General features: G+C 52.3%; 1 protein-coding gene across 1 annotated transcript in view; it reads left to right on the plus strand.

Annotated features, from left to right (window-relative positions):
• Positions 1-12,424: 12,424 nt before the first annotated feature.
• GFPT2 (glutamine-fructose-6-phosphate transaminase 2) overlaps positions 12,425-19,846 on the plus strand; it is a 47,479-nt gene continuing 40,057 nt past the window's right edge. The window contains exon 1 of the mRNA XM_049648965.1: positions 12,425-13,473. Within this exon, the coding sequence (XP_049504922.1) occupies positions 13,467-13,473 (7 nt within the window). The 5' untranslated portion in view covers positions 12,425-13,466. The remainder of the gene's footprint in view (positions 13,474-19,846) is intronic.

Below are 19,846 nucleotides of genomic sequence, written 5' to 3' on the forward strand. Positions count from 1 at the left end.
AATCTGAAACAAGCTCCAGGCTCCCAGATGACAGCACAGAGCCCGACATGGGGCTCGAACTCACGAACTGCAAGATCATGACATGAGCTGAGGTCAGATGCCTAACCAACTGAGCCACGCAGGCACCCTCGGGGGTGACCTTTCCTGATAGGTGACATGAGTCAGACTGTGTGGCATTTTGGGACTGGAAGGAGGCTTCCCAGCTGAGGGAACAGCGAGGGCCTGGAACAGGGGACGAATGACCTGTGCTCACTAGAGAATGGAGCTCATACCTCTGAGAATGGCCCTGAGGTCTTTCACGCTATCTTCTGGCCTTTGCTCTTTGTTCACACGCACGTGTACAGATGTACACACACACCTGCCCAGAACATGCTGGGTCATTCTGATAACATCCTGAACCAACATGGCCATGGGTAGGTTTTGGGGATAATGGAGCATGTACCAACCCTGGGAGTTCACCCCACCTGCAGGTCCAGTGTCAGCACCAGCTGGTGGCTGCTCGAGGGTCCTGGCCCTGCCAGATGAATGCATGATGCACCCGCCTTCTCCAGCCCCTCTCCTGATCTGTTCAATGGGCGGATCGGCCCAGAAGGCCCCAGACTCTCCGCAGTCCGGCACAGTCTGACTCACTCTGCAAACAAGTAACACACAGTTCATTTTCTTCATCTGCTGATGACAAGACAATCTTGAAAAATCCTGTTACGTTGGGAGGGGTGACAGAAAGGCCATCTGGGCAACACCCGTCCCTAAGGCCAGTGATCATTCACTTTCCAGCTGTGTTTTTAGGAGTAAATAATTAAGGCTCCAAATGCTGTCAAGTGGGTGGCTCTGTGGCTGTCCTTGGTGGTGACCCTGCGGCAGAGCCCCCTCTGATTAAGCTCTCTTACCCTGGCTGGAGTCCCACTTGCTGGTCCCGGCCATGGTCACTTTACCTCAGATAACAGGGCACCGTCAATCCCTGGGCTGCGGTTCTCAGATCCTCTGTGGCCTCCCCTTGCCTCACCCACTTCTCTGCTGTCCTGTAAGCACCTGTCCTGTGCTTGGTGGTTTGTAGAGGCCATCCTCATCCGTTCTCATACTTGCCGGGGAGCTGGGCTTTCTCAGCCCCATTTCACAGAAGAGAAAACTGAGGCTCAGGGAGGCAAAGGGGCTTTCAGGGTCACAGGCCAGACAGAGGGGATTCCTCAGTATTCCTGTTCCCCCAATGAAATGCACCCTCCACCTCAGCTCCTCAGCTCTAAACCCTGCATCCAGGACAGTCCCTCTCTGGGCTCCAGACTCCCATCTGTGGAAGGGATAGGTATCCAACAGGGCCCTAACCCCCTCAGCCTGCTACCCTCTTGTGCTCCAAGGAAAAGCAAATGGCTCTCTTGCTGCCCCCAGAGCTGGATACTGAGGGCCATGCCATGGCTCTCTTCCTCCCCACTGCCCCTAACTGATAGCTCTAGAACTCTGCCTGTGCAGCCTCCTGGACCTCCCTCCTATTGCCAGGCATGCACCCAAGCCCAGCCACCCAGCCTCCTCCTGCCCCAGACATTTTCTAAAGTGAAAAGCCCACCAAGTCACTTCCGCTTAGGGGCAATCACTGCGCCTCCAACCACAGAGCTCTGGTTCTGGCTAGGTGGACTCCCCACATGCTTCTCTTCTGCCTGATCCCTGTCCTACCCACTTGTGATAGACAGAAGGTTTTGCAACCCGTTCGCCATGCCCTTAGTCTGGTAACAGCACCTCAGACTTTCCTTGGCGAATGTTCACCTGCACCCCCATGGTGGGTATGTAACCCAGACCTATGATGGTGTATACAACAATTAGTTTGGGAATGCAAGAATCCCTGGACAATCTGAGGGATGTCCCCAGGACTTCTGCTGGGATCTCTGGGGAGGGGTGCTGCTGCCCACTGGGGTTGCTGTCAGTAACATATAAGCTTGGGACTGCCAGGGGCCAGCAAGTAAGGGAAGCTGACCTGAAGCCAAAGCAGAGCTGAGGGACTGCACACAGGATCCAAGCACCTGGATCAGGTAATACCTGAACCTACCCCTGTAATTTTGAGTTACGTGAACCAGCGAAGTCCCTTTATGACTTGCACTGGTTTGCATTTTTTTTCCTCCCAGTTACACGCCATCCAGATCAGTTCTAGGAAGAGTGGGTGGCTTCCTCCACTTGTTCCCATTTATCTGTTGTTCTTTGCGGCTCAGTGAGGATTCACATCTGCCACCCAGCTTCACCGTGAGCTGTCAGGGGCAAGGATGGAGCCTGACTCATCATCATCCTTCACTGCCAGCATGAGGCCCGTGCATGGTCAGCCTAGGAGGGATCCAAGGGGTAAAGGAATTCTGTCCCCTGGGGGAGAGGAAGCCATGAGGGATATTTTCTGAGCGGATCCCCATCCTTGCTTTTGGTGTTACTGCATTCCCTCTTGATCGCCTCAGGAAAGAGATAAGATTCCTACTTTTGGGAAAGAGAAGTAATGAGAAAGGAAGGTTCTCTGCAGAAGCAGTTTCTGCAGGCTCTCTCAGACTGAGCCCACCTGTGACCTTCAGACACTCAGTGAATGTGATGGATGGATGTAGTGTTGGACCACCCAGCATCTTCCCTTTTTCCCATCTGAGGACCCTCCCTTCACCTCTCATTCTAGGTGGTTCCAGAGTGAACCCCTGTCCTCAGCTCCCAGGACTGGTCCCTGAGTGGGGAAGTGAGCTCATGTGTCTAACCTCACCAGGGTGGTGCATTGTATAGACCCGGCCACTAGGCCTGGGCACCTGCCTGAGAGACCACAGGAGGTGGGGTGAGAGGGAGACAGCACCATTAAGATGCTATTTGAGCCCCTGGATCTACTTTTTGGCAATAGACCATTTCGTTCTTTTTTGCTCAAGTTGATGTCTTAGTCAGTCAGGCTGCCGTAATAAAATAGCCAGGTGATTCAAACAGCAGACATTTATTTTTCACAGCTCTGGAGGCCAGGAAGTCAAGATTAAAGTGCCAGCAGATTCGATTCTTTTAGTTCTTGGTGAGGGTCCTATTCCTGGAACGTAGACCGAGCCTTCTTGCCGTGTCTTCCCGTGGCCTTTCCTTGGTGGCCCGTGTGTGGAGAGAGAGCAATCTCTTGTAAGGACTCAAATCCCACCGAGCGGGTCCCCCACCCTCATGACCTCATCTAAATCTAATCACCTCATCTAAATCTAAGTCCCCACCTCCAAACACCATTACACTGGGAGTTAGGGTTTCAACACAGGAATTTTGAAGGGATGAAGACATTCAGTCAAATGGCCAGTTTGAGGTGCGTTCTTGGTCCAAGAACTGAACAGAGGCCTGAGGTCAGAACTGTGTGGGACTCCAGGCCAGCCTCGTGGCTGATTTAGGGTTTCAGGGGACAGAAGGCAGAAGACGGCCCGCCAAAGTCCTGTGCTCAGTGGAGATCTTGGAAGTCCCATCAAAATGGAGCCATTGAGTGGCCCCAGTCACAGGATTACAGGGATTTCTTTGATGGCAAATGAGAGAACACAGAGTCACATCCCCTAGTATCTTCATTGTGCCAGGTGTGAAAGACTGGTAAGGGCACCTGGGTGGCTCAGTCGGTTAAGTGCCCAACTTCAGCTCAAGTCATGATCTCACAGTTTGTAATTTTGAGCCCCAAGTGAGTTCTGTGCTGACAGCTTGGAGCCTGGAGTCTGTGTCAGATTCCGTGTCTCCCTCTTTCTCTGCCCCTCCCCCGCTCACACTCACACGCGCTCTCAAAAATAAATAAACATTAAAAAATAATAATAAAAGAAAAGCACCTGGTATGAAGTCCCATGGTCAGCCAGCATCCCTGAAATGGGCAATCACGGTGACCTGCCTGTGTCTGTGTAGGGTTGGTGGGAGCCAAGGCAGGGCTTTCCTTCTGGGAAAGGCTTTTCTGTGCTTGCTTGTTAGCAGTATCTCTGCCATGATTCCATCTGTGCACATCGGCATGCCAGGCTGGAGGGCTAAGAGTCTGGATGTTGGCCTATTTTCAGTTATTTTTGCTCACCAACATCTGCAGACCCACGAGAAGATCCAAACTATTTCGCTCCATAGACTGAAATTGGTCAGCCTCGTGACATGGGACAATTTGCATCCCTGGAGGACACAGACAGCCTTGTTCTCCCTACCCTGGCTTCTCTGCCACAGAGCAGGTCAGCCAGGCGGGCTGTGCCAAGAGGCCAGCCCCGCATGTGCCTCCACAGCCTTTGGCCTCACAGGGCTGGCCGGGGCCTAAGTCACAGGCCTGCAACTGGTCACTTTGCAGGCATGACAGGAGGCCCGCACTGTTCTTCCTGGGCTGGGGTGGGGCTGTCTGCTTCCCAGGAGCAGGAGGCCCTTTGGACAAGAAGCCTTTCCTGCCAGGCTTGAAAGCTTTTGATTTCTTCTTTACGGGAAGATGATGAAAATATTCTCCAATGGATTGCAGTGATGGTTGCACAGTTCTGAGAATATACAAAACCATTTTACGCTGCGTGTCATTGGATTATATGCCAACAAAGCCGTTATCGTTATCAATACAACCAAATGCAGTGAGGAGTAGACACTACATAGTATCTTTGTAGCCCTTGTTTCCTCCCGAATCACACAGCCTGTGCTCACCCGATTCTCAGAGTTGCACAGCATTTCATGGTGGAATGAAATGTTCCACACTCTTCATGAAACCAGGCCTCTGTTGATACATATTGCCAAATTGGTCTCTGGAAGGCTGTACTAACTGACACTTTCTTAGTGTGTCCGATAAGCTGCTATCCTCCATTTTATGGAAGGGATGCTGTTTTGCTCAAGGCCATACCTAACAAGGCAGCACAGAGCCGGAGTGCAAACCTGCTTAGTCCGGCTCTGGGCCGGAGGTCTGCTCCCTGGTGTCCACATCTGCCCCCTCTGGGCCCTGGGGTTGTTGTTTTACCAGAAGTCTGTGGTCTGTACATCTGTCTGTGTCTGGAGGGGCGCCTGGGTGGCTCAGTCAGTGAAGTGCACACCTTTGGCTCAAGTCATGATCTCACGGCTTATGGGTTCGAGCCCCCATGTTGGACTCTCTGCTGTCAGTGCAGAGCCCTCTTCGGTTCCTCTTTTTCCCTCTCTCTCTGCCCCTCCTTCACTTGCTCTCTCTCAAAAATAAGTAAACATTTTAAAAAAACAAAACAAACCAAAAAACACTTGCTAATATCAGACCTTCACATGTGGGGGAGGGAGGTTGTATATGCTGTTACAGATTATAAATTTAAAAGTCGGGGCGCCTGGGTGACTCAGTCTGTTAAGTGTCCGACTTCGGCTCAGGTCATGATCTTGCCATTCAGAGTTCGAGCCCCATGTCGGGCTCTGCGCTGACAGCTCAGAGCCTGGAGCCAGTTTCGGATTCTGTGTCTCCCTGTCTCTCTCTCTGCCCTTCCCCTGCTCGCGCTCAGTCTCTCTCTCTCTCTCTCTCTCTCTCTCAAAACTAAACATTAAAAAAACTTTTGTTCAAAAAAAAAAAGTCTTCAAGACATACCAACCAAAAGCAATGGGTAAATGGTGTTGGTATCCTGATTTAAACCAACAAGCTATAAAAAGACGCTTTTGAGACAATAGAGGAATATTGAATATACTCCAATACGTATCAATATTAAAGATGAGGTGAGTGTTAGATAATATTAATACATTGTTATTAATTTTGTGTGGTGTGATACTGCTATTACAGTCTTAAGAGCTTTACACATAATGAATTATTAATGAATCAAATCATAGCAGGATGTGTTCCAATAAAACAAAAACTGGAAAGAGAGTTAAGACAAAATCAGTTACACAACAATAATTGTTGACTCTGGGGAATGAGTATGAAGGGGTTCATTCGACTATTTTTGAAATTTTTCAGAACAAAAAAAGCACATGTGGACGTGTATGTCATTGCGTGGGGATACATATTTGCCGAGACCCAAAATATTTTCTGAAGATAATACTGCTAAGGTTAAAAACTGCACCCTCTGGTTTCCATTTACAAGAAAAGAAAGACGGTTTTTGGAGACAGGTCGAGTCATTCCAGAAAGTGTGCAAGACCTGGACGTGCTGGCAGAGTGGAAAAGCCCTGTGAGCTGGTAGATCCCCCCTTACCTCCCACACTCCACTGAAAGTCAAAGTGAGGGTGACCGTTGGCTGTCAGGTTCTAGAAACAGGTGGTGGTACCACCCACATCCCAGGAGGAAGCTCAGGCAGTTCACAAAGATCAGTTCTTGGAGGACCACATCCCAGGAAGGACACGCCTCCACGGTGCACGGCATGTGAAAGTAATGAATGCAGTCTCAGTGACTGGGTGGGCCACCTGGGAGCCCCCAGACACAGCCGAGAGCAGAGTGACAGGGACCAGGGAGAGGGCAAGCATGCACAAGGGTCAACCTCCCCAGGTGAGCCAGGGCCCCCACCCACTCAAGGACAAAATGTGTGAGTGGTTCAGGCACACCTGCCTTCAGGCAGGGCTGGAGCCAACACAGATCTCCTTTCCTGTTTTATCTACACTCTTGGATTCTCCCCACTGGGGTGAAGCTGGCACAGGCAACACCCCCGTCTATACCCTAATACCTGAGGGACTGGAAGAAAACTTTTTTCTGATGGTTCCGGCCAAACTCCTCCGGGATGACACTCACTGGTTGTTATCAGCCCAGGTCCAGTCCAGACTCCATCCCTATGTTCCCAGTGGTGCCCTCATTGTCCAGACCTGGGCCATGTGCCCACCACAGCAGCCAGGAGGGAAGGCAGCCCCCTGGGATCCAAGAGGCTAAGAGGAGAGAAGGGTAGTTCCACAGAGGAATCCAGGGTGTTGATCCCAGAGGGAAGGAAAACAGGCCCGAACTCCCCCACTGCCCATCAGTCGCTCCAGAAGTCGCTCCACTGCCTACGTGCCAAGTAAATGCCCAGGCAGACCCTCCCTGAAGCTAGAAGGGGCCAGGAGGTTCTTGCGTCCCCACTGCCTTAACAAACATGGAAACCAGGACACACATGACATAAGAATGGCTCTGGGTCTGCTCTGGGGCCCAGACGCGGCCTCATGGAGCTGGACGGACCCTTGTATAGGATGGTTTTCACTGCCCTATCTGCATGGCCCACCCGGAAATGCTCCTCTCCATCAGAGAGTGGAGAGGGATGCCAGAAGAGTCCTGGACCCCAAACCTTCACCCTCTGTCCCTGCCCCAGGCTCTAAAAATCATAGCCAAATGCCGCTGCTAGACTGGACAACATGGAGGTGACATTAGCCACCACACTCAAAGAGCCCCTCCTCTACCCACTCCCAGAATCTACAGGACATCAGCAGTGTATGGAATAGTCAGTTCAGCTGCCCATGGGGCCAGGCAGGAAATCAAGGCTAAAAGGACAGCCAGCACCCAGCCTGGAGGGAAGCACAGGGAGGACATGGAAGGCAAGCCCCTCTCAGGACACAGCCACACTCAAGCACTGGGAAACCATCACCAGAATTGCTAGCTCATCTGATTGGTGACGAGAAACTGGAAGCCCAGGACACCCCCTGGGCCCTTCTTAGTCTCGTCTTAGTAGACAAAAAGTTAAGAAAGCAGGAATGCAGCATCAGAGTCGACATTAGTGGCCCTAGAGTGACCAATTGCCACCCCCGCCTGGCTCGCCCAGGACTGAGGGGTTCCCTGGGGTGTGGGAACTTCAGTACTAACCCCAGGACAGTCCCAGTGAAACTCAGACAACTAGTCACCTTGGGTTACACCCTCAGACAGGATGACAGAGCATTTCCTAAAGGGAGTGGGGAGGGCTGGGTCAGCCTCAGAGGTGCCCAGCCAGAGCATTACCATTCTGAGACCTCAAGGGGCAGGATCCAGAGAGGGCAGTGTGGGAGAGGCCGCCAGACCCAAGCTGAGGCCTTAGGGAGAAGATTTCTATCCTGACCTCACCCCCTCCTTCTCCAGACCTCCTGCTGGCCAGAACCAACCAGAAGCCAGAGGGCCTGGGACCCCTGGGAAGGTCAGCCTCCCAGGGCACAGAGCGGGGGAGGGGTAAAGAAATGGATCTGGTGCCCTTTTGTCCCAGAGGAGATGCTTGCCTGAAGTGATGGGGCCAGAAAGAATTCACTGCTCGGAGTAGGCTGAGCTTCTGCTGTGCAGGTGTTACTATCACCAGCTCCTGCGTCCCCAGGGCCCGCACCTCCTGGGGTCAGCTGCTGCTCTCCGTTCACCAATGCCAACAGCCAATGCGTGCAATCCCAGATTTCTGCTCGCCCGCAAGGACAGACCCCCACTGTCTCCTGGCTGGGCAGACCAGAGGCCCAGCTCTGCCTGGGTGCAATGGCACCGGAAGTGCGTTGACAGTGCTGGCATTTCTGGGCCACATCCGGGCTTCTTCACAGCACAATTCTTTCTTTCTCTTTTTCTTTCTTTCTGTCCCTCTTTCTTTCTTTCTCTCTCTCTTTCTTTTTCTTTCTTTCTTTCTTTCTTTCTTTCTTCCTTCCTTTCTTCTTTCTTTTTAATTTTTATATATCTAGGGGAGCCTGGGTGGCTCAGTCGGTTGGGTGTCAAACTTCAGCTCAGGTCATGGCCTTGCTGCTCTGTGCTGCAAGCTCAGAGCCTGGAGCCTGCTTCGGATTCTGTGTCTCCCTCTCTCTCTGCCCTCTTCTCTGCTCATGCCTCTGTCTGTCTGTCTTTCTTTCTCTAAAATAAATAAACATTAAAAAATTTATTTTTAAGTTTTTATATATTTATTTTGAGAGAGAATCCCAAGCAGGCTCCATGCTGTCTGCAGAGGTGGATGTGGGGCTCAAACTCACGAACTGCTTGTGAGATCATAACCTGAGCCGAAATCAAGAGTCAGACGCCTAACTGACCAAGCCACCCAGGCGCCCCCACAATTCTTTCTAATCCAAAGATCAAACTCTGGCTACAAAACAGTATTTGTGGTATAACCATATTATTGTTTAAATAATGACTACCAATGCAAAGAATATTGTTTTGGGGCGGTCGTAAAAAAACTTGACAGGATTAACCCTTACAAGATTCTTTTTTATTTCCTTCCTAAAATGAATGTGTATCTTTCCTGGAAGAACAAAGTTATACAGATTTATAATTAACTTTGTTATTTTGTTAAATTAATTTCCAGTCATAAAAGAATATGGGAGCTCAGGCTGTGACAGAACTCCTCCTCAGTCCCTGCAGAAGAGAGAAAGAAGTTGGAAAAAGTCCGTGGCTCCAAGGAACTCTTTAGGAAGGTCACCTCCGTGCTGAGCTGAAAGGGAAGGGAGGGCCTCTCTTGCCTCAATGCTGGCCTTGGGGGTGGGAGAGTGGGGGCAGCCATCTGGTGACCCAAAATGAGCCGGACAATGCTTCCCCTCTCCCATGCCCCGGCCAACCTCCTGAGGCCTTACTCCCTCCAGGCCTACACTCAGGGCAGAATTCCTGCCTCAGTTTCCGATCCAGATCTCCATTGCTGGCTGTCCTCGAACCCTGGTCCTGGGGCCAGTCGTTAAAACCCTCCCTAGCCTTGCGCCTCTGCACCCCACCCCACCCCTATCCACTCCACCAGAACCCAACCCCATAGAAGAGAAAAGGGAGGAGTCTGGGGGGCGTGGCTTCCTGCCCCAAGCCCAGGTCTGGCCTCATACCTCGCTCTGCTTGTGCTCCCCACCACAGATCTCAGCTGAGGATGAGCCACCCTGAGGCAAGGAACTCTACCCAGGTAGTCTCTGGCCTGGGTTCCCTGAACCTTGTCTGCCATGGGCACTATTCCAGGTTCCCTAAGAATCTCGTGCCCCAACCCCTGGAGGGAGTGATCCGATGCAGAGCTCCAGCTACACACCTCAGCACCCTGCCCCCCCCCCCCAGCTCCCTGGACCCTCTGCTGAAGCTTGGGAAGGCCTGCGCCGCATGGCTCTTGGCAGGGCTGGGTCCCTGGGACCTTCAGGAGCTGACATCGAGGTCTGCCTGGCATTTCTGCTTTCAGAGGGGAACAAGAAGATCAGGAGGAACCGGTGACTACCCTGGGCCACCCAGTGGCCACAGCCCAGCTGGGATAAGTGGAGACTGGTGGTGAGGGCCCCGATGACAGCATGGGAGCTGTTGAAAGCCCAGCTAGGAATCCCACAGGAGTTAGAGGGCAGCCCTCATCATAGCTGGAACCCTATAACCCACTCCAGGACCCAGTGGAAACGTTAAAGGAAAAAAAAAACATCTGAACAGACGCTGTGGCCCAAGGCTAGCAAGCACATTCCGTGTCTACCAGGACAGCCGTGGGACTTAGTGGACTATGTGGAAAGAGGAGAAGGAAGTAGATTTCTGGGTTTTTTGGGAGAAACCAGTCAGTGAACAAATTCCCCCAGTTATATAAAAGTTGACTTGAGATCTGAAAAAAATGGGCAGGTGAAGAAACCACATCTGTGGCTGCTCTTACCTAATCCAGCATGTGGTCTTATTCTGTTGGCCAGAATGGTCAAGGTCACTCCTGGAAAGTGAGGCCAGAGCCATCCATGGTGATCAGCCAGGCCCTGTGGGTTTCTGGCTCCAGCTCAATTCTCAGGCACAGAATTCTCCTGGGAGCACAGGTATGGAGCCAGGCTAGGCAAGGCATCTACCCATGGTCTTGTATCCTTCTTCTGAGAGGGGCCACGCCTGGGCCTCCTGATCCAGACCAGCCCCCTACTTCCTGGCTGTGTGACTTGGGGCAGATTGTTTAATCTTACTAAATCCCAGGGGCCTCCTGGGTTGTAACAAGACAGGTCCCTGACCAGGTTGAGGGCAGGAAGGGGCAGCACCTTATAGGTTGGGGCCACCAGCTGCGTAACTGCTTCCCTGAACCTCAGATCACAGTTCCAGGAGGTTGAAGCAATCAGGACTCAATTTGGTTGCGAATGACAGAAGTCACTTTGAAGTGCCTCCAGTGAAGATGGGAACTTATTGAGCCTTGATACCAAGAATTCCAGGAATAAATCTGGCTTCAGCCCCAGCTAAACCCAGGGGCTCCAAAAAAATGTGCATCTTCAGGGCTCCTGATGGCCCAGTTAGTTGAGTGTCCTGATTCTAGATTTCAGCTCAGGTGATGATCTCAGGGTCATGGGATCAAGCTCCGTTGTCAGGCTCTATGTTCAGTGTGGAGCCTGCTTAAGATTCTCTGTGTCTCTCCCTTTCTCTCTTTCCCTCTTTCCCTCTGTTCCTTTCCCATGCTCGTGCTGTCTCTGTCTCTCTCTCTCTCTCTCTCTCTCTCTCAAAAAACAAATGTGCACCTGTCTCCATCCTAGAGATCTGTTTTGCTCTGGATTGCCTCACTCTTGGACAGCTTCTCCCCACCCCACCCCAAAGTTGACAAGAGGGTCCCCAGCATCACCAGTCTACCTTCCAGACAGCTGTGCCATCAGACAGGGAAGAAGCTCATCTTTTCTGATCTCTCCCATGTCCCTGAGCAGGTTGTCAAGAGCTCAGCATGAGCCACATGCTGATTCCTGAACCAATGCCAGGGCCAGGGGGACCTAGTGGCTATGTGGTCCAGGTCACATAACTAGTCCCAAAGCAGGAGGGATAATGGGCTAGCAGATGCAGATACCTCCACAGGGGTCCTAGCATCCATGCCACTCCTCACTGGGGAGCTGGATGGGAGATAGATCTGGAAGCTGCTAGGATCCCAGGGCTCCTGGTGTCTTGGTGCTTGCAGAGGGCCTGATGACACCATGCTGTTCCCACCTCAGTTACATAGGGTGGGACTCGAGTTCCCATCTCTGGGCTGGGGCAGAACAGCCTCATCTCCAGACTCCAAACTCCAGCTATCATCGTCAGCAGTGGGACCTTTGCACATGCCTGAACTTCCCTTCTCCAGTCTGTTAACTTCCTCTGGCAAGCTGCCCTGGGTCTACACTGACCTGTACCAACTCCAGCCCCAGCCCAGTCCCAGGCAGAGTCTGGTCCCCTCCCCACCAACCTGCCCTGCCCCCTCCCTGTCTCCCAATCCCAACCTGGAATTTTCTTGTTCTCCTGGTGTCACTGGATTAATGTCTGCCTCCCACCACTCCGTAAGTGCCACATGAGTCCCTGGAATGGACTATTTCCACTCATCATTAAGTCCCATTAAGCATCAGGACAGGTATGAAGCAGCTGCTTAGGAATGAGGGAATGAATGGATGAACGAAATGAAAGTGACCCTGCAGAGTGAAGGGTGAAAGGCAAACACAGCTGCTCCAGAACCGGTTCCACTATTTCCCAGCAGGATGACTCAACCAAACCCCTTCCTTACTTGTGGCTGAGCCTCAGTTTCCTCAACGGGCAAGTGGGTAAACCAAACACCTTCTCCCCCGTAGGACCTGCAGAGCCCTGGTGAAGCTACAGAGATTAATTACATCAGGAAAAATGCCAGAGACAAGACGCAAAAAGTTTCGTTTTGTGCTCTAACACGACTGGGGAGGATCTGTTTAGAATATCAAGATTTTTTTTTTTTTAAGTAAAATAAAAAACACCAGATGGCTTCAAAGTACGCCAGTGTTGGGTCAGTTCTCGTGACCTTCCTCGGGAGACCGAGGCCCGGAGCGCAGTGGGGAGGGGAGGAGACGGCCGGGAACCAGGGCGGAGGAACTCAAGTCTCAGTGACTCACAGCTGGGCCCCATTCGGGCTCCAGGCGGGTGGGCGGAGAAGCCCCTGGCTTGTGCAGGCCAGTGCGCTGAGGACAGGTCCGCCAGCGCTGTCCGGGAGGGGGTGGTTCCCTGGGTCGCCCCTGCTTGGCTCACGACTTGGGGGGAATCCTCATCTTAAAGCTCCGGCTCTCCAGGAAATCCCGGGTTCGAATTCTGCCACTGCCGGAATTTGTCAATTCCGGCTGCCCTGTTTTGGCAAAGTCCCTTTCCACCTCGGAGGGGGCCTCAGTTTTCTCATTTATCAATCAGGCTCTAGAGTTCTCTCCTTACAGAGAGGGGACCAGGCTTGAACACCTACAGTGTGCAGCGATTCTGGTGCCCTCGGAGAAGCCCGGCAAACAGAAGGGCGCACAGGGGAACACGTGCGTCACGCCCGCCATTGTGCTCTGCGTCTTAATCCTCATCAGGACCAGGCAGGTAGGTTCCATTGTCATCCCATTTTACAGACTGGGAAACTGAAGCACAAAGCGATTCAGTCCCCTGTCCAAGGTCCCACGCCTAGACCGAGCCTGAGTCTGGGTCTGAACTCAGACGGTCTCCACCCCCCCCCCCCCCCGGTCCATCTTCAGGACCCGACACCCAGGCGTTACAGACCGAACTTGCGCCTGGGAGCCGCCCCTCGCCCAGTTCCCTGACTCCTGGGGGCCCAGTCCCCACCGTTGTCACGACAACCGGGGACCAATGGGGAGCAGGCAGGCAGGAGGAGGCCCCGCCCTGGCCCCGCCTCTGGCGGAGGGCTCCGAGCTATAAGGTCCTGAGGCCGAGCGGCGGGAGTCCAGGCCCGCGGAGCGCCAGGCGCGCACGGAATTCCGAGTGTCCAGAGCGCGCAGAATCCCAGAGCCGCGAAGGGCGCAAGCAGCAGCCACGATGTGCGGTGAGTGTGGGGGCCGCGGGTTCCGGCTCCCCAGTCTCTCGGCGCCTGGGCCCGAGAGCCGGGCGCCGGGGACCCGGAGGTGGTGCGGGATGGGGGCATCGATCTGTCCAGGTCCGAGAAGGGGCTTTCACCGGCCGGGCCTGCCTCCTTCTGCCTCTTGTCTCCGAGTGGGTGTCCCAGGGAGGGGTGGGGGAGAAGGGTGCCCAACCCTGGTGTCGGACTTGATGAGGGCGACCCGGTCCGGCCGCCCACGGAGGGGACGAAATTGGTCCTGTCCCGGGCCTGGACCCTCACAACACAGAGGTATCCTCCCTCCCTCCCCCCATGTCCAGTGAGAAAAGCACCCCAAGTCGCCCACAAAGGCGGCCACGCGCAAGCTCACGCATCCGGGGCGCGGGGTGCCCAGCACTGCTCTCAGCCCACCGCGCCCACCCAGGAGAGGCGACCCCACCTGCAACCTCCCGGCAGCCGGCCGGGCTCGCCCCGTGCCGTCGGGAGCTGCCCTCGTGCGCTCGGGAAGGGCCTGTGCGTTCTCCTCGCGTGCCAAAATGAACCTCTTGTCCCTAGAAGGGTCGATTCCATGTTGCCGCCTCTTTGCTGAAAGAGCTCTCGGCGAGGCTTGGGGGGAAAGGCAGCATGGACCGCCGAGCCTCGAGGCAAAGCTGGGAGAAGGAGTCCGGGACGAGGAGTGGGGCTGGGCTCCGGCGTCCTGAACACCGCGGCGCCTCGGCGCTGTCCCGGGAGACTGCTGGGCCAGGGCGAGGGCTGCTGCGGCCCTGCGCGCACATCTGCAATTCCTTACTCTCCTGGCTGGGCCGCCTCCGCTGGCTGGGGAGAGGGCCGGGAACTTGTGCTGGGACAAAAGGTCACTGTGCCTTTTTTATTTTTTTTTCCCTGAGTAGGATTCAGTTACCCATTCCAGCCTCCTGTGGCTGGAGGACCTGGTGGAACTTTTGAAGCCATGAAAGGCCTCTGTCTGACTTCGCCCAGGGCTGTGGGGCGGGATGTGCCAGCGGTGAGCCCTGGGCCAAGATCTGTACAGGCCTTGTTTCTGAGGCCAACGGCTCCTGAAAGTGTAAAAGAACCACTGACCAAGGAGCCCACAGCTCGCTTTGGGATGCAGACTCCCCCAGGCCAAGCGGGCATCAATTTAAATTCCTGAACTTTCAGCCAAAATCTCTGGGCTACAGGGCATCGTTAACAATGTATAGGGCTGCCTTGGATGTTTCCCGAGAGAGAGAGAGAGAGAGAGAGAGAGAGAGAGAGAAGAAGCAAAGGTGGCAGTTTTGCCAGAAGCCCTTTGGGTTCTAAACCCTTCAGTGTGGCATTCAAGGCCCTTGGCCAACTGGTGGCCTTAGAGCCAGACTAGTGCACTGACCAAGACCCTTGCTCTGCCTCTCCAGCACTGGCAATTTCCCTCCTTTCTCCTTTCAGGTGCCCTTCTGGGCCCGCCTCTCCCCCAGCCTGCCTTCCTGCTTCCAACTTGCATCTAGCTTTCTCTGTTGTCTCTCTGAGCCCATCTCTGCAAAGAGAGATGGGCTCAGACTCTCCAAATCTGGGGTCCAGTTCTGCTTTCTTAAAGGGCTGCACATGTCTTGTCCCCTAAGGAAAGGATGAGCTTTGGCCCTGTGACTACCTATATCCTTACATCAAGCCCCCCCACCCCAGCCTATCCCACCCACCTTGCAGCCCTTGGTTAAGTCAGGGAGTGATATCCAACGTGGGAAAGTTATTTCTTTTCACCTGGGTGCTAATGTGTCATTTACAGAGCCCCTCTCCCCCCCGCCCCACTGGCTGAGCACCCCTTGCATGGAGAAGGCCGTCCCAAGTCAAACCTGACAACAGCTGCTGTCGAGAATTAAACACGTTGTTCTCGTTTTTTGTTTGTTTGTTTGTTTCTGGATAATGGCCTGTGTGTGCATGACAAGTGATACTGGTTTTCCTTTTTATGGTTGTGTTCTTTTGTAGAGCATTTATGTCAGTTTTCAAACACTTGGTCAATTTTATAGAAAAATGTTAAGGCAATGATTGCGTACTTGGTACAAGGACAAGGCAGAAATTGTGAAGAAGCTCCTGGAATAAGTCGCTTACCCTCATCAACTTTCCATTTGGGGAACTGGAAGCCGAAGGGGTCTGCTCATGCCTCTGTCTGAGCAGGAGCAGTCTTAGGTCTTCTCTCTGGGCTGGCTGTGGCCCTGCTGTGATCTGCCACCTCGAATGCCACCTGTGATGTGGTCACATCTTCAGGGCTGTTCCGTCCATGGTCAGCAGGGGTTGAGCTGAGAGCCTTCCCTTCAGCTGCTAATGACCAGGCTTAGGTTGGCTCTTACTCCCCGTTGTCTACTCCACTTCTCCCGCAGAAACCTGGACCCAGTGCTAGCTGACCCTGCACACACTGAGAAGATGCCCCTCAGAGCTTCAGTGCACTGAGAGTTTAGCTGAGGGACAGGTAGGTTTTGTTGACATCTGAGAGACGCTGGCATGTTGCTGTCTGCCAATAGAAAGGTTACTATCTTCCCATTCCTCCTCTCCTTCCTTCTTTGCTCAGCCATTAGTGAAGTGCTGCTCCTGGAGAGGTCCTGTGTTTTCCAGGCCCTGGGGCCACATGGGCACGAGCCTCCCCTCAGAGAAGGGGCAAGGAGTTGGAGAGGCAGGTGGTCACCAAGCAGGGATGGGGTAGCTCACTAGGTAAAAGCTGCCACAGAGAGAAGACATCTGACACAAGCCACAGCCTGGTAACTCTGTGCCAAACCAGTCGGCAGACATCTTTCTGTGTGGTACACAGGGCTTAAACTTTATGTTTTAAAGTCTTCCATTACAAAATTGGGAGATTTCACATAAGTAGGGAGGATTTTCAAGTTCTCTTGAAAAAATCTGATGAGCAGCCTTGAGTTATATATATCTGAATATTGCACGGTGGCCCCTAGGATGATGGGTGCTAGCTCACCAGTCCTCCCGCCCAGCTGCCTCACTCACTGATGTTACCTGATGGCCCACATGCAGTCTTAGTTGAGACCCCAGCACTGCAGAGGCAGGGAGCACTAACTTTCCCAGGAAGAGTGCTGCAAGAGCCTGGCCTCAAGTATGAGCTCCATAGAGAGAAGAGGGTGACAGGTGTGCCAGGCTGAGGGCACAGCATGTTCAAGGGTATGGCGGTGTGGACCACGCACACATGAAAGTTTGGCAAAAAGGATTGCACTTACCATCCATGAATTCTTTTTTTTTTAATGTTTTATTTATTTTTGAGAGAGAGAGAGAGAGAGCATGCAAGGAGGAGAGGGGCAGAAAGAGGGGGGCAGAGAATCCGGAGCAGGCTCTGCACTGACAACAGGGACCCCAATGTGGGACTTGAACTCACAAACCATGAGATCATGAGCTGAGCTTATGTCAAGTCAGACGCTCAACCAAGTGAGCCACCCAGTTGCACCCCCATCCATGAATTCTTAAATCTGCCCTATCCTTTACTCCTGCATTTAGTAATTTATGAGAGGGGTGGAAAAAAACTTGGCCATGGAAAATTAGCAAATTCTTAGATTTTGCTAGAAGGTAAAAAGACTTTGAAGCCGTTACCTTTTGTCTTAGTTGGTATATTAGTTTCCACTGGCTGCTGTAACAAATTACCACAAACTTGTTGCTTTAAAACAACCTAAATTTATTTTCTCATAGTTTCGGAGGGTAGAAGTCCAAAACTCAGTTTTATGGGACTAAAATCAAGGTGTCAGCAGGGCTCCACTTCCTCTGGACACTCTAGGAAAGAATCTGTCCCTTGCCTCTTCCAGCTTTGGTGGCTGCCAGCATCCCTCGGCTTGCATCTCTTGATTCCAGTCTGTGCCTCTGTGGTCACCTCACCTTCTCTTCCATGTCAAATGTCCCTCTGCCTCCCTTTCATAACAATACTTGTGATTGCATTTAGGGCCCAACTGGATAATCCAGGAAAGTCTCCCATCTCAAGATCTTTAATTTAATCATATCTCCAAAGACCTTTTTGCATCAAGATATTTTTATAGCTTCCAGGGATTAGGACCCAATATCTTTGAGGGCCATTGTTTATTTATCCATTATCCAATAATTTTTAAAAACATTTTTAATGTTTATTTATTTCAAGAGAGAGAGAGAGTATGTGATCAGGGGAAGGGAAGAGAGAGAGGTAGACACAGAATCCAAAGCAGGCTCCAGGCTCTGAGCTGTCAGCACAGAGCCTGACCCAGGGCTTGAAGGCTTGAACTCATGAACTGTGAGATCATGACCTGAGCTGAAGGCAGACGCTTTACCGACTGAGACACCCAGCTTCCTCTATCCATTATCCAATAATTTATCCATTATTATTTGGGCTCTGGCTTTTAGGTGCCTTCCCCAAGAATAGTCCAGTGTTGCTAATCTCAGATGGTCAAGTCATGGCCACAGGGATGTTGGCCAGAGGCTACCAGTCTCCCCTCTATGTCTGACACACACATGGAAGTGCCCTGGTCCCAGAACTTGCAGACTGGACCCACCATAGTCAGAAGGTGAATGTAGGCATCAGTTAAAGACCCCATCCTTCACTGGCATGGTGCTACATACCCCGTTTGACCAAATAGTTTCCAGTTTTTCTAGAAGTCAGGGCTTGTGTCCTGTAAATATGGCACTCACTCCATTTGGCCTCCATGCATGTAGATATTCTTCCTACTCATCTCTTCCCTGTGAGAAGCAGGTGTGGTTTCATTCCCCAGAATCAAAAGGGGCCAGGACACACACACACACACACACACACACACACACACACACACACATCTATCTGCTTACACAGCAGTCTTTAGGAGAGCTTGTCATGTGCTTAGGGAGGTTGTCTCTCATTTCAGCTGAGGAAACAAAGTTCCAGGGAGTTTACAAGACACAGGGGAGAGCTCAGACTTCTTCTGGCTCTGGGAACCCCGTCATATCTAACACACTCCTTTCCTCCCTGTAATGGTTCAGTTCATGGAAGGGTACCTCAGAAGGGGCTGAACTGGAGTTCTTGGGGAACAGACTCGGGTCAGATTGCTTGCCTTGCTATGTCCCCAAGCCACAAGAGCCTCGCCAAACAGAGCCCCTGCTCAGGGATGTGCTGCTAAATGTTTGACCACTGGCTCACCATGGCTAATTTCAGGTCATCAATGTGAAGTCCCTCATGGTGGAGTTGAGAAGAGGTGCATATGGTTGGCTCACGGAAGCCAGTCCTAGAAGTTCCCGAACCCTGCTGGCATCCTGCCCACAAGACCACTGCATGCACTCTCAGACAGACGGCTTCCCAGAAACCATCTGGGGAGGGGCTCAGGGCTGGAAGTGATCTTCCCACCTCCTCCTCCCCTTCATCACGCCATTCCTCCATCAGTTGGTCTTATTCACTGGGGGTTTCCCAAGTTCACAGGAACCTTCTGGAAATTCGGTGATGTAACATTAGCAGACAGTGCTTTTACATTGAAGGATTATTTTCATATTTAGTGAAATTTGCTCGTAAAGGGAGATGGACTGGAGGTTACAAACACCCTTGGGAGAAAGTTCTGGAGATTGATGCAAAAAGAAGCAAGTTGATCTGATCGGCTGCCTCTTTCGCTTTCCGAGGGAATATTTCACCAAAAAAAGTTTGACTTTATTTTTACGGCCAAATTTTGGCAGTTTAAACAAGACTTCACACTTTCTTGAAAGCGTGTTTTAGTACAATTTAGAGTATATGTTGTTTCTCCCTTTGCTCTTTGTGAAATCCTGAAATGACAAGGACAACAAGAACTTTTTTCTTAAAAATAGAAATGCCTTGCCCACATTTACTGCAGGAAGTGGAGTCTCCTGTTATCACAGGGATTCCAGTGGTGTGGTAAACTTTAACCCATGGGGTCCCAGAGAAGCCAGAGGCAGGGTGAGGCCGTCCTCAGAAGATCCAGTTCCCTCCTGACCTTGAGCCAGGCTTTGGGGTCCCTGTGTCTTTGTGTGAGAACACTGCCGTGGGACCTCTCGTCCTCTTGGCACCTCTGCCTTTGGTCTTGTTTCTGCGAGGAGGCAGCAGGAATTGTAGTCCCCGCATCAATACGGTGCTGCCCAGAGAGGTCACAGCCTCCACTGTGGTCCTCTTGGTTGGCCCAGTGGCCTCCCTGACCTGGGGGCCTCACCCAGGAGAGTAGACCTGCTCCATAACTAGCACACCACATACAAATACCCAACAGTCAAACCCACACTCACAGCCACATGCACTCACACACACCCAACACTCAAACCCACACACACCCAACACTCAAACCCACACTCACACCTATACACACTCACACTCATTCCACACTCAAACCCACACTCACACCCATACACACACACCCAACACTCAAACTCACACTCACACCCATACACACACACACCCAACACTCAA

Source organism: Panthera uncia (genome assembly GCF_023721935.1).
Source record: "Panthera uncia isolate 11264 chromosome A1 unlocalized genomic scaffold, Puncia_PCG_1.0 HiC_scaffold_17, whole genome shotgun sequence".
Taxonomy (NCBI): Eukaryota; Metazoa; Chordata; class Mammalia; order Carnivora; family Felidae; genus Panthera; species Panthera uncia.